Genomic DNA, 13,270 nt, shown 5'->3' on the forward strand with positions numbered 1-13,270 from the left:
CCCCTCCTTCTGCCATGCAGGAATACATAGAGCCCTAGAGATGGAAGGGACCCCCAAGGGCCCTCCAGTCCAGCCCCTCCTTCTGCCATGCAGGAATACATAGAGCCCTAGAGATGGAAGGGACCCCCAAGGGCCCTCCAGTCCATCCCCTCCTTCTGCCATGCAGAAATACATAGAGCCCATTCATGATTGTTGTGGCACTCTTGGCACGATCATAAATGCTCCCTGGAAGTGATGGAGATAGGGAGGGGACTCGCCATGTTCTCCTGAAGCGCATTTGACTGTGCCACAGATTTCCATTGCTCTCCTGGGAACTCCCTGGAGTTGAAGGTGGGTTGGGGGGGGGGGGGTGGGGGGGGGGGGCTGTTGATACCTTAGATCATTCATAGCTATGTTTATGTACCTATGAATGAGACAGGATCACAGACATTACCTTTTGGGACTACACTGCCCAGAATCCCCCGGTCAGCATGGTCAAAGGCCAAGAAACAAGCTCAGCCTCACTATAAAGTACATTGAGGCAATTGCCTCAGGCATCAGATGCTGGTTGAAGCTGCAGTTGCAATGGGTGCTGCCACACTGCAGATTTCATGCAGTTTGACACTGCTTTATCTGTCATGGCTCCATCCTATGCGATCTGCATTTGTTGCAACACCAGAGCTCTCTGACCAATTACAACATTTTAGTTCTAGTTCTGAGCCAACAAATGAAGGCACCAACTCAGATAGACTATCTTTTCAAGGCCTTTGAAAAGAAGGGTCCGGACAGGTCTGTGCCATCCATCACTGCCATGTGCTTCTTCTGGGACAGGCCTGCTGTGTCTGTTTCAACAGGGAGTTGGGTTTCAACAACCTGCTTCTCTGCCTGCCATATTCCCCTGGCACTGAGAAAAGGAAAACCTGTTCTCCATGTGGAATTGGGAGGGAAGGCTTTGTGTTTCCAGAGGAGCAGGCAGCAGGAACAGGCTGATTTAGTTAACTAGTATGTGGCAGGCAGGCATGCAACAGGTGCAGATAGAGAGACACTGTGACGGCAGAGCCAGCCCAAGAAATGTTGCTGCCTGAGGCAGGACAGTCAAAGCGTGCCACACAATTGGTTCCTGCTTTAACAATGTTGGATCAGTGGTGCTTGTCAAGGTGGCAGGACTTTGGGGCAGTAAGGCAGAAATCCCACTGAGAGCAGAATAAGCAAAGGCTCCCCAAACACAAGAGGGCTCATGTATCACATCCGGGAGGGCGATCCAGCGGCCATAGCATTTCGTAGACCTCCTTCCGCTCTCAGAAATATATGATTAGTACATGGAAAGATCTTATAGCACCTTTGAGAATTGCATGAACTCATAGACACATAGAACATGCACACATAGCCTGAAAAACCCCCACACACACAAAGCTATGGAATCAGGCCATGAAAGGCCTCCGACTTCACAAATATAATAATAATAATAATAATAATAATAATAATAATAATAATAATATAGAGATATAGCTGTGTTAGTCTGTAGAGTCAGTATGTAGAGAGATCTTGTAGCACCTTTGAGACTCACTGAAAGAAATAAGTTGGCAGCATGAGCTTTCATAGACGAAAGTCTACTTCCCAAATGCATCCGAGGAAGTAGACTGAAGTCTATGAATGTTCATGCTGCCAACATATTTCTTTCAGATAGGCCCAAAGGTGCTACAATATCTCTCTACATACTGATTCTACAGACTAACATGGCTACATCTCTCTATTATATTGTTGTTGTTGTTATTCTTATTATTATATTTGTGAAGTTGAAGGCCTTTCCTGGCCGGCATCCATAGTTTTTTTGTGGGTTTTTCGGGCTATGTGGCCAGCGTTCTGGAAGAATTTGTTCCAGACGTCACAAAAAAACCCTATTCTTATATTTATTTGCATTTGCATCCAACTTTTCCCCCAGAACTGGAACTCAGAGCGGCTTCACGATATTAAAATGCAAAACATAGAAAAGTGATACATTCAAATAGTAAAATAGATTACGGTACTGGTCCTATAGGAACATTCTCTTTTATGTTATTATTAAATATTATTATAATTTTATTTTATTACTGTTTTATTATTATTAATTATTATTATTATTATTTTATTTTATTATTTTCCCTCAGATCTCCCTTAAACCACTGGGGCAAACTGACATTATATATATATATATACACACACACACACACACACACACAAACATATATATTTACACACACACACACACACACACACACACAAACATATATATTTACACACACACATATACACACACACATATACAGTATATTTACACACACACATACATTCACACACACACACACACACACACACACACACATATATATATATATATATTACACACATATATATAATGTCAGTTTGACTCAGTGGTTTAAGGGAGAACTACATCCCCCGACATGCAACGCTTCAAGGCGGTGCCTCAAAGAACGTTCAGGGCGCTTCCCAGAATGCACCGCTCTGATGAGGCACCGCCTCCCAGTTTGGCTCGCGCGAGGCACTATGGGGGATGTATTTCCTGGCTCGCCCGCTCTCCATAGCAGGAGAAGGAGGGCTCCCGAGGAGAAAACTACAACCCCCATAGTCCAATCGGAACGTTTAGAAGAGGCGCATGCGCAGAAGAGGTAAAACGAGGAGTCTGTGTCTAGTGAGTATCAAGGAGGAATGGCGGGAGGGAGGGAGGGAAAAGAGGGGGCGACTGGAAGGATGATGGGCTCTGCAGTTATAGTGATGCTTTCAAAGTCTTATAGATGAGTTCCCTAAATTGTTGTTGTTGTGTCATAAGTCATTTCTGACTTATGGCAACCCTAAAGCAAACCTATCATGGGGTTTTCCTGGCAAGGTTTAATTTGGGGTGTCATTGTCTTCCCCTGAGGCTGAGAGAGTGTGACTTGCCCAAGGTCACCTATGGGTTTTCTATGGCTGAGCAGAAATTTGAACTCTGTTCTCCAGACTATTCTAGAGTATCGCACTACACTCATATAGCACTGCTATTGTACTCTTAACTGCTCTGGCTGCCTCCTGTTGCATTCTGGGATTTGCAGTTTAAGGAGCAGGCATAGCACCTATTAGGACTGCATCTACACTGGAGGAATAACCCAGTTTGGTACCGCTTTCGTTGCCTTGGCTCAAGGCTATGGAATTCTGGGAGTTGGAGTTTGTTGTGGGGCCCAGAGCGGAGCTTTCTGGCCCCCACAACAAACTCCAACTCCTAGAATTTCATAGCCTTGAGCCAAGGCAATGAAAGCAGTGCTAAACTGGGGTTTACTCCAATGTATATGCAGCCTTAGAAAAGAACCTCTACCCTAGGTAAGGCTATACTGTATAGTATAAGTTTGGGGGTCTGGTTGCAGAGAGTAACATACAGTATTGGACTGGTAGTTGAGATTCCTTTTTTGTACTGGTTTGTGTGTCCCTAGGAAAGTTAGACTCTGTGCTGGACTTGGTACACCTAGTCCTTTGTTGTTTGTTTCTCTCTTACCCACTTCTCTTTCTCCCATTTCCCCAGGAACAACAACAACCTGGCATTGCGAGGCGGGAAGGAATCAGCGACCACCACGACCCCCAACCCTCCTTGGTTCCTGAGCCTTCTTCATCCATCAGGCTGGCACCAAGATGACCCTCTTCCACTTTGGGAATTGCTTTGCCCTGGCTTACTTCCCTTATTTCATCACCTACAAATGCAGCGGCCTGTGAGTTTCCTCACAGGTGGTTTTGGTGCCTGTGATAGAAGGAAGTTTTCCCTGTGCTAGGCTGGGCTTCTCTTGCTTGCTCCATCATTTTGCTGACGGAGGGAAAAACAACATGGTGGCCCCACTCTTATTCCATGTATAGTTAAGCCTCCATATCTATGGATTCCTTATCCATGGGGGCTCCTGGAACTGAACCCCAGCAGATACCAAGGGCTCATGTTTAGTGTAAAGGTTAGAGGGAAAGGGGGACAGGTTGAGGATGGGATGGTAGCCTCATGTGATTTAAAGAGTTGTGGGTGTGCAAAGGTGGGCTAATGTGAGCTATTCTGCTGGGATAAACTGTGTGGATGGCAAGATGCATCCAAACACATTGGCAAGGCAGTGAGTCAGACCCACACAAGCTGATGTCGCATTTCCACCTCTTGGATTGGTGGGTCCTAACATGGAAGTGATGGCTACACCATTTGCATGTATTTATTAGATAAATGTGTTCGTTGCAACCCTCATCATGTATTCTCCCCCTGCAGCTGGTAATAATAGATGTTAAGAGTACTGCACTGATGAAATCATCAATGACAGTAGCAGCTGATTAAAAATGCAAGCAAACAGAGGATAGGGAAGGAAATAAAACTAGGATGGGGAATCCATGGCCCTCCAGATGATGTTGGAATGCAGTCCCTGTCATTCTTCACCCTTAGTCATTCTAGCTAGGGTAGATAGGAGTTCTGGAGACACACAGGTTCCCAACCTCTGAGAAAAGGAAAGTTGTTTATAGTGCTTCATAACAGGAGGAGATGAGTTTTCTCCTTGATAGAAATTCTTTTTTGTATTTCTACCTCTTTCAGGTCAGAATATAATGCTTTCTGGAGATGTGTCCAAGCTGGAGCGACTTACCTATTTGTTCAGCTTTGTAAGGTATTTGTTCATTTTTTAGTATTTGGAATATTGGCAGGAATGAACTAGCAAATAAAAACTATAATGTCAGAAGCATGAGAGCCATTGTGAATAACTGTGGATTTGCTGGCAAAGTTCTCTCTCAATTGTTCTTGCCCTGGTGGATATTTTGTTAACGGAACACTATCATTTAAAGTGAAGCACAATACAGGTATGCCTTAGTTAACAAAGTCTCTGAGAAAGATATTACTGTTTACAAAGGTTTTGTACACCTGCCCAGCCCCCTGTTTCCTTTCCATCACCTATCTAGGTGGAGGTTTTTAGCAGCAAGGGCACTGGATGATGTAGAAGGGCTGGAAAATTGAGATATGGGCTCTTGGTGCTGGGTTGTACCAATTTGACTGTAGTGAACAATGCACAAAGCCTGAGTTGAAAAAGTATAGGATTCTGTTTTAGCCAATCCTACTGTAGCTGTGTATGTCTGTCTACAAGAGGCAAAGTAAACAGCAATTGCCTCCAGAATCCATTATTGACCATATATGAACAGCAAAAAGGGGAGAGCAGATAATGCTGCCTATTCAGCTACACCCAGCATGTTAAGAAGCATGCATATATTAAAATATGGCCATACAAACAGAAATCATAGGAAAAGCTAGTAAAAGAACAAATCACTCTTGGATACATTGTGGACAAAGCCTTTGAATGGTTTCTCTAAAGTTCAGAATGTGTTGTTTACTAAGGCTTTCCTGACCTGGTTGTTTCATTTCATGTTTGCACATTATATGCATTTTTAAAAAAAGTTTTGCTGAAACATGCTACTACTCTTCTTTTTTGTGGTGTAGGGACCTATTCTCCCCCCCCCCCCCCAATGTTATTTCTATCTTTGGGATTAAATGTACTGCTAAAGAAGTAATGTCCAGGAACACATCTACACTGTTAACTCTGGTTCATTTCTTGAAAATGAAAACAAAAAGCGGAGGAAAAACGAGTACTGTACTTGAAGAGCTATTGGAAATTTTAACGTATGGAATAGTTAAAAGTGATTCTTTATGTAGCAAAAAATGTAAACAAACACATGGTTGCATCTTGGCATGGAAAGATCTGATGAAAAGAGACAGATAACTCCATCTTCCCCATTAGTCTGCTATATTTCCATGCTGGTTATGGAAGAAGAGGCTTTTCATTCTCAGAAGCCAAAATGGAAAGCAAGTAGGAGAGGGTAGCCAATCCCATCAAGCTGCTCTCCATCTTAGATGCATTGAATTCCTGCTCATCTGTGGGGACCCAGTTAATGCTTAAGCACAAAACATTTGCTAAATCCCAGAAACTGAGCTTATAAACCTGGTCAGTACACAGTACTTTCTGAAGAGGCTTGCCTGTGAGATGTTCAGTTACCTTTTTTGATACAGTAATAAGCCTTCTCTCTTTCCATGTTGTTGTTCGATTTGTCTGTCTGTCTTTTACAGATGCTGTTCTTAGCAACATTCTTTCCAACTTGGGAGGGTGGTGCAGGTGCTTATGACTTCGTTGGAGTAAGTTCAGTTTTGCTCAAGTGGAGAAGAATCTACAGCTGATATTTCATTTGTTTGCAAAATGTGATCAATTGTTTTCAATGCAGCTTCTGTATGAGCACAAAGAGGCTGAGGTTTGGACTTGTTTTAGTATGGTGATATCACTTTTTTTGGTATCTCACAAACACAGGCAGCCTTTTGCAGCACAAGAGCCTAGTTCAGTTTCTTAGGGGCTGCACACAGTGAACATTGAGTGACAGATACAGTCTGATCTTTGTATCCATGAGGGGTCCGTTCCAGATTCCCCCCCCCCCCCCATGAATACAAAAAACCATGGGACCTCAAGTCTTGTTGTAGCTAATGGCGGTGTAGCATGTGCACAGGTGCTAGTGCAGCTGCATGCATGCACTGCCATTGGGGACAATGGGGCTTGCCCTCTGTGGATGTTAAATCTGCAGAAGGCAAGTCCGCAGATAGCAAGGCCCCACTATATATTAAAATAGCACCACAAGATCATGTAGTAGCATTGCTCTGTTGTGCATGGTTAAAATGCAGTAAAGTCAAGCATTTGCTGAAACCATAAGAGGCCTTTGCTTTCCGATCAAAAAGCAAGCAAGCATGGAGCTCCTTTCCTGGGAAGGTATTCTCTCATTTTGGATTAGAAGAGGGTACTCAGATAACACTATGGTTTCCCATCTGTACAGATTGCTTTACCAACTCCAGAGAGTTAAGCTTTGGGGCAGAAAGAAGGGTAGACCAGTAATTCCACAGGTTTGGTCTTCCAGCTGATTTGGACTTCAGCTCCCAAAGTTCGTGGCTGTTGGTCAAGCTGGCTAGGGCTTCTGGGAATCGAAGATTAAAACACCTGGAGGACAAATGTTTGGGAACCACTGCCTTAGACAGTACATAGATCAGATACTCTTCCAGGTTTTATAATTCTGAACTAGTTCAACCACCACAAATAAGTACTACTGATAGTAAGAATTTAGCTATAACTATTATATCTATAGGTACTCCTTTTTGCTGTTAACATTTTGGCAGTTACCACAGAAGATATGCAAGGGGAAATAATGACTCTTTGAGTTGTTAAAAACCAAAGCCAAAATCATTCAATCATGCATACCATAGTATGTATGATTTCTGTGTATGGTTGTGAAAACTGGACAGTGAAGAAAGCCATCATGAAGAAAATCATGCTGTAGGAGAATTTTATGGATGCCATGGACTGCCAAAAATAAATGGAGTTGAGAACAAATCAAGCCTGAATTTTCACTAGAAGCCAAAATGATTAAAGTGAAAATATTGTACTTTGGGCTTATCCTGAAATGGCATATTTCACTGGAAAACATAATAATGCTCAATAAAGTGGAAGGCAGTATTAAAAGGGGGAAAGGTACCATTACACTTGAATTTATTGAACCAAGAAAACCTTGGTATTGAGTTAGCAAGTCCTGAACTGTTACAGTAACAAGATCTGTTAGAGGGCTGTCATTCATAGGGTCCTCAGACCTCAAAGCTGATTAGGCAACAAATAGCAATAACAGAGGGGTGGTATAGAATGGTAAATAAGGGTGTATTTGCTGGCTTGTGCTCTGACCCTTTTCTCTTGTGCCAGGAATTCATGAAAGCCACCGTGGATTTGGCTGATCTGGTAGGATTGCATCTGGTGATGTCCCGGAACGCAGGAAAAGGGGAGTACAAGATTATGGTGGCTGCCATGGGATGGGCCACAGCAGAGCTCATCATGTCCAGGTGAGTTGGCAGAGAAGGGGGGCATTTCAGAGGTAGTGTGGGTGGAACCAACCAATACCTAGTCATTCATACATGCTCTTTTCATCTCAGTTCAATTCACCACTTTTCCTTTTCTCTTTGACACAATTCTTGCATATTCTGCTGCTTTGTAAAACTTGTTCACTTGCCTGATTAAGTGTAAAAAGGTTAAATAAGTATTTACTTTCCTCATCACAGCAATAACTCCTACATTCAGCTGTGGATTTAAAGATGGGGTGGGTGAGATGTGCTGTCCAAGGTTATCTGGAGGATTTATAGGTAATGCCCACTCCTTGATTTAAAGGCTGAAATAAATAAGAATTCTGTTCATGAGCTGATGGTTGACTTTATAAAATGAGAGATGCTGGAATTCAGGCCTATCATGGAAGAGCAAATCCTTAACAGCATGCTACACATTTTGGCTTACTGTTAGTGACTGATGAGAGACAAATAGCTGCATGTGGTCAGGGACATTTCACTGCACTGCATCTTTGCAGGCTATACCTTGTATGTTAGAAATAGCTGGCTTATGCTACTGTAAATTTTAGTGAGCCCTTCTGATTAATGGTCTCGGTTTCATTTTGAATTGGAGAAGACATTTATGTCTCTCATACAGTTCCTGGTAGGGGAATCTTGGATGCTTTTGGGGGCGAGAGGTTTGGTTATCTGACAACATCTGTTCCTGACAGTCTTTGTGTCTCTGGCAGGTGCATCCCACTATGGGTGGGAGCTCGTGGCATTGAGTTTGATTGGAAATACATTCAGATGAGCATTGACTCCAACATCAGTCTGGTAAGTGCTAACTCTAATTGTTTGCTGTGAGTTGCCCTAAAGTGCAATCATAGCTGATGGGGGAAGTAACCAAAGGCTTGCCCTTTATTTCTTTTTGGTCTTCCTCATTTCACACATTTCCCTTTCCTCATAAAGCAAGGCAATGTTAGGAGTAATGGAGTCAAGATACTTTATGCCATTGTTTATTCTGGCTATGATCTTGTTAAAAGATGTATGTCGATGACATATGCATAACTCTGGATATGACTGAACATTACAGTTCAAAAGGAATTGCAGTGTGTTTGCCTTGGATGCTATACTGACTTAGCAAAAGCTGGGATGTTAAATAAGTAAATAAATAAATAAATAAATAAATAAAAGTTCAAACTGTATTTTAAATCATGTTTCTTAAAATGATCTCAGTTAATTCAGTTAGCTACATTAAAACAATTAAAGTGAGTTTTACCTCTCCATCTGGAAGGGTTTTGTAAGCACCTGGAAGTGTGATACTGAGAGTGATTTCATTCCCTGAATATAGAGCCTTGAATAGACAAAACAGCATTAACCATGTGCAAGAGGAGAGGAGAACAAGTGGGAAGGTGTACTCTTATGGAGACAAAAATCCCCACTGCCACTGAAGGCTGAGTATGGTCATTTGCCACAGAATGATGGCTGATGGAAGATGTACAGATGGGAATGAAAGCCAGAGAAGGTGGGGAATAGATTGGAGTTTCCTAAGAAAGGGTATGGTTGGCTGGGTGGGTTACTTGTGAGCTGAGTCTGAAATGTATTGCTGACTAGAAATACTACCCTTTCTTTCTGTTTTGTGTACCTACAGGTTCACTATATAGCTATGGCTGCCCTGGTGTGGATGTTTACACGCTATGATTTGCCCAAACACTACCGACTGCCTCTCACTTTCCTCTTGGGAATCAGTGTCTACAAGGCTTTCTTCATGGAGTGAGTGTCTGGGTGCTCTTGAGAAGGGAGGACAGGCTGTAGCTTTTATCAGTTGAAGGGAATGGCCCACTAAAATATGGAAAACATGTGGATTAGTTAGATAAGTATTGTGGTTTTCATGCTGCCTTAGGGGTAAGCTGGAGGTTTCTTTAGACATAAGGAGAGGAAAAATCCCACTCAAAACTAGAGCTTGTCTCATTGCCCATACTGGCTTTGACTTTTGGGAGATCTCCTGCATTGAAAATGTAGCTGACCATTATTAAAAGACTTGGGTAGCCTTTCCGGTTCAGGACAGATTTTTTAAGTGGGATGATGTTCAGCCCCACTTTCCCCTTCTTCCCCCAACCTGACACTTCCTTATCAGCCTTTCCTTCTCTCCTTTCTTTGCAGATCTTTTGTCCACGTCTTCCTCCTGGGCAGCTGGACAGCCCTCCTGGTTAAAGCTGTGATCACTGGCCTCCTTTCCCTCAGCTCCTTGACTCTCTTTGTCACCCTGGTGCACAGTAACTGAGGTTTGAACTTTCCTCTTTCCATTAGCAAGAGCCATTGCCTCTACATCCTGGGGCTGCACAGCAAAGTTCTTCTTGCCATGATGGCACACAGCTTCCTCCTACCTGCTGTGAGATCAGTTCCAACAGGGCTTTTATTCTCAAGCAACAGGACAAATGAGAACAATAAAAAAAGTTTTGTTTTTATGATTTGCAGATGTACAGTTCCTTTAGCTGTTGTCTTAACATGCCCATTACACTTTCCTGGAAGGGGCATGGAACATAGCACTGATTTCTCTTCTTGAAGTAGGCATGATCAATAGAGGTCAATACTACCTTTTATCAAGGAAAAAAATCAAGGAGTCACACTGTATGGCACCAGTCTTCTCCAAATCAGACTTTCTCCCTGGAGTTTTGGAAAATTTGACTTCAGATATCATCTTCTCCATTCCACAAAGTGACAGAAACAAGAAGATGAAGTCTCTGCTCCAAGTCCTGTCCGTTTTCCAGCGATGGAGGTGGAAACATCCTAGAACATGGGTTATTTCCATCTCTTGCAATTGCCCCGGCGCGGGTGAGGCCTAAGTCACTAGCCAAAGGCTTCAGATGGAATATATGGGGTTCTTTGTGGAAAATTGAAATGAATTAAGTGGAATTTTTTTCCTTCTAGAGAGTAGGTTTCAAAATGTATGTGGCAGTAGAGACATTTAAAAATCAGTCTTTTATTTAGTTATGCAACTGGTTTCCATAGGTGACAAGTAATTTCCATGCAGAGGAGCAAGTGACCTGACCCCTCCTTTGCTTGGCTGCTTAATTTCTCTTCTGGAGGGAAATATGTACCATTTTCAGTGACCAGTAGAAAAGAGAGGAAGATACAGATAGGGCTGGATTGTTCTATCTTGCTTCCAGCAGCCTGTGTGATAGAATTCAGACATTTTTATTTAAGCAGGCTGATTTTCAGGCTAGCAACTTCACAGGCTTATTTTTGTGGTCCTTTTACACTCCTTTACAACTTCATATGCAGGACAGTATGATGCTTAACTTCTTGCTTAGTGTAGATATATGATAGCTGATTCATTCATTATAGATGGTCCGTGTTGTTTTGTACACCACTGCATGCTTTCTCATTGTGGATTCAGATGACATTGTGCTGCTGGAAAACTGACTGTGAATGGTGTGACTGCATGCAGAAGGTGATGGTGGGGGAAACCATTACCATAAAGGAGGATGTGCCTTATACCTCTTCCTTAAGATTTATTTGTAAAGAATCATGAGTGGGATCACAGGCCTGTTACAGACTGCCAAAATAAAGCTGCTTCGGTTCTCTTTGGAGGTATGCTATTTAAATGATGCATGGGTCCTAAGAGTCCGGAGGTCGCGCCAAAGCCACACTCCATTCCTAAGCACTGGAGTGCAGCTTTGGTGCAGCTTCCGGATTCTTAGGGTGCATGCATCATTTAAACAGCATACCTCCAGAGAGACCTGAAGCAGCTTTAACAGGCCACAGATATTCTAGGCCATTAAAACTTCTGGTAGCCTGAATGTCCATTGTAACTTATTAAAGGAAGGGGGAAAAATCTTTACTTCATTGCCTGGCCACCTTGCATCAAGTGTGATTCATTGTGGGTGACCAGTTGCTGGCTGTTTATAGGCCCATTCTCACTCAGTTGGTCAACTTTATGACAGCACTGCATCTGTGAAATTCCAGGCTTAATAAAGCAAAACAATTCTGACTCAAAAGTGTTTATAAATGAGGCATACATTTATTTCATCTGAGTTTGTTTTTAATTCTGCCCTTCCTGGGGGAGAGATGCAGTTATGCAAGGCTGCCTTGCTTACCGTCCCATCCCTTCTATTGAATTTTTTTTTTACTCTGGTACTTTCAGTTTTCTCTTTGAAATGTTCAGAGCTACAAACTTGGTATTTAATATTCATTTTTTTTGTAATGCGTAATTCTGTGCTCAAGATCAACTCGGCTGCTATCTCAGCATGTACAGAACCCTGTTCGTTTTCTTTCCTGCTTTGCACACCAGAATCTCAAAACAGTTTCTTGATGAAGGGCTAGTAGAGAAGGAAGCTTTCTCTGAAAGAGATGCGAAAGATGCAGTAAGCTTGGCACAGCTGAAAGTCAATGGTAGAACCACGTCTTTGATTCTTTGCCTTTGTAGTTTTTTGCCCCTTGCTCCGGGGGTGAGAAAAAGCACTGTCCATACCATTTCAATAATAGAGTTCTTTGTCCCACCAACCTGGAAGAAGACAGAATTAATGGGGTGAGTTCAGAGCCTTGGAAATTGAAACACATTACCATTTTGAGGGACTGGGGCAGCCCAAGGAGGGTGCTAGAGTCAAAAATTTGCTCCCAGCCCTTGCAAAGTTGCCCAGTTCTGCATAAGGAAACAGGAGTGATGTACTTGTAGTTTTCCAGATGCTATGCTATATCAGCCTAGATCACTGACTGAGAATAATGGGGCATGGAATATAGCAAGGTATGAAGACCATGAGTATGCTTTAGGTCTTTATGTAACCTCACTGTTATTTCCAAGAATGGCTATTCCAGTTTAAAAAGAAAAGTTTTGCATGCTGAGTGTCTTGGTTGATGTCCATGAGAGTGAAAAGCCAAGTTGATGTGTAAGTAACAGCCACAGGAGCAATGCAGAACAGTGTTTCTCACATTAGGGATGTCAGATCTTGCACTGCAGCTTCTGTCATTCTGTCCAACCTGGCCAATGGGCTGGGATTGTGGGAGATGCACCCCAAGAACCAGAAGGGACCCAAGCTAGGTACCATTGTAGTATTGGTTGCCTGAAGCAACAGGTATTATGTCTACATTGGGAGATGCTGATCATATGTAGATTCTTCCCTTTCCTCCTTCCACTCCCATGAATAACTTACTTCCAGGATGTCTCCGGACTCCCAGCTTTCGGATTTCATCATAGACAAAGATGAGGACGCCGTAGGGCAGTGGCACTAGCCACCATTGGAATCTAGAAAGGTCCAGGGAATAGGGAAAATGAGTTTGATATACAGTACTTTGGAAAAAGCAGTTGGATGAGCTCACTTGTCACTGTTTTGTGTTGGCCTAAGATGGAAAGTGACTGAGCATTATTAATATATGTCCTGAACAAGCCTGTCAACTTAAAATGTGCTCTAGGATGCTGTACCT

The 13,270-nt window shown here is 42.7% G+C and overlaps 2 protein-coding genes across 3 annotated transcripts in view; one reads left to right on the forward strand and one right to left on the reverse strand.

Moving 5' to 3' along the window:
- Positions 1-2,531: 2,531 nt before the first annotated feature.
- TMEM147 (transmembrane protein 147) lies at positions 2,532-10,317 on the forward strand. The gene is made up of 8 exons (XM_042439930.1): positions 2,532-2,668; positions 3,530-3,713; positions 4,559-4,628; positions 6,074-6,139; positions 7,734-7,870; positions 8,596-8,680; positions 9,498-9,619; positions 10,010-10,317. Exons 2-8 carry the CDS (start codon positions 3,637-3,639, stop codon positions 10,128-10,130), a joined length of 678 nt encoding a protein of 225 aa, XP_042295864.1. The 5' UTR covers positions 2,532-2,668; positions 3,530-3,636; the 3' UTR covers positions 10,131-10,317.
- Positions 10,318-11,682: 1,365 nt separating this feature from the next.
- ATP4A (ATPase H+/K+ transporting subunit alpha) overlaps positions 11,683-13,270 on the reverse strand; it is a 21,674-nt gene continuing 20,086 nt past the window's right edge. For both annotated transcript variants that reach the window (XM_042439929.1, XM_042439928.1), the window contains exons 22-23: positions 13,000-13,091; positions 11,683-12,353 (exon numbers count right to left, since the gene is read on the reverse strand). In XM_042439929.1, coding sequence (XP_042295863.1) covers positions 12,325-12,353; positions 13,000-13,091 — 121 coding nt within the window. In that variant the 3' untranslated portion in view covers positions 11,683-12,324. The remainder of the gene's footprint in view (positions 12,354-12,999; positions 13,092-13,270) is intronic.

The sequence above is a fragment of the Sceloporus undulatus genome, chromosome 9 (genome assembly GCF_019175285.1).
Source record: "Sceloporus undulatus isolate JIND9_A2432 ecotype Alabama chromosome 9, SceUnd_v1.1, whole genome shotgun sequence".
Lineage (NCBI taxonomy): Eukaryota > Metazoa > Chordata > Lepidosauria > Squamata > Phrynosomatidae > Sceloporus > Sceloporus undulatus.

What these genes read in the sequence shown, in the direction of transcription:
- TMEM147 (XM_042439930.1), top strand. Translation starts at nt 3,637, where the DNA reads ATGACCCTCTTCCACTTTGGGAATTGCTTTGCCCTGGCTTACTTCCCT. An exon ending in ACCTACAAATGCAGCGGCCT is followed by an intron (nt 3,714 to 4,558) that starts GTGAGTTTCCTC and finishes TACCTCTTTCAG; the next exon opens with GTCAGAATATAATGCTTTCT. An exon ending in TATTTGTTCAGCTTTGTAAG is followed by an intron (nt 4,629 to 6,073) that starts GTATTTGTTCAT and finishes TGTCTTTTACAG; the next exon opens with ATGCTGTTCTTAGCAACATT.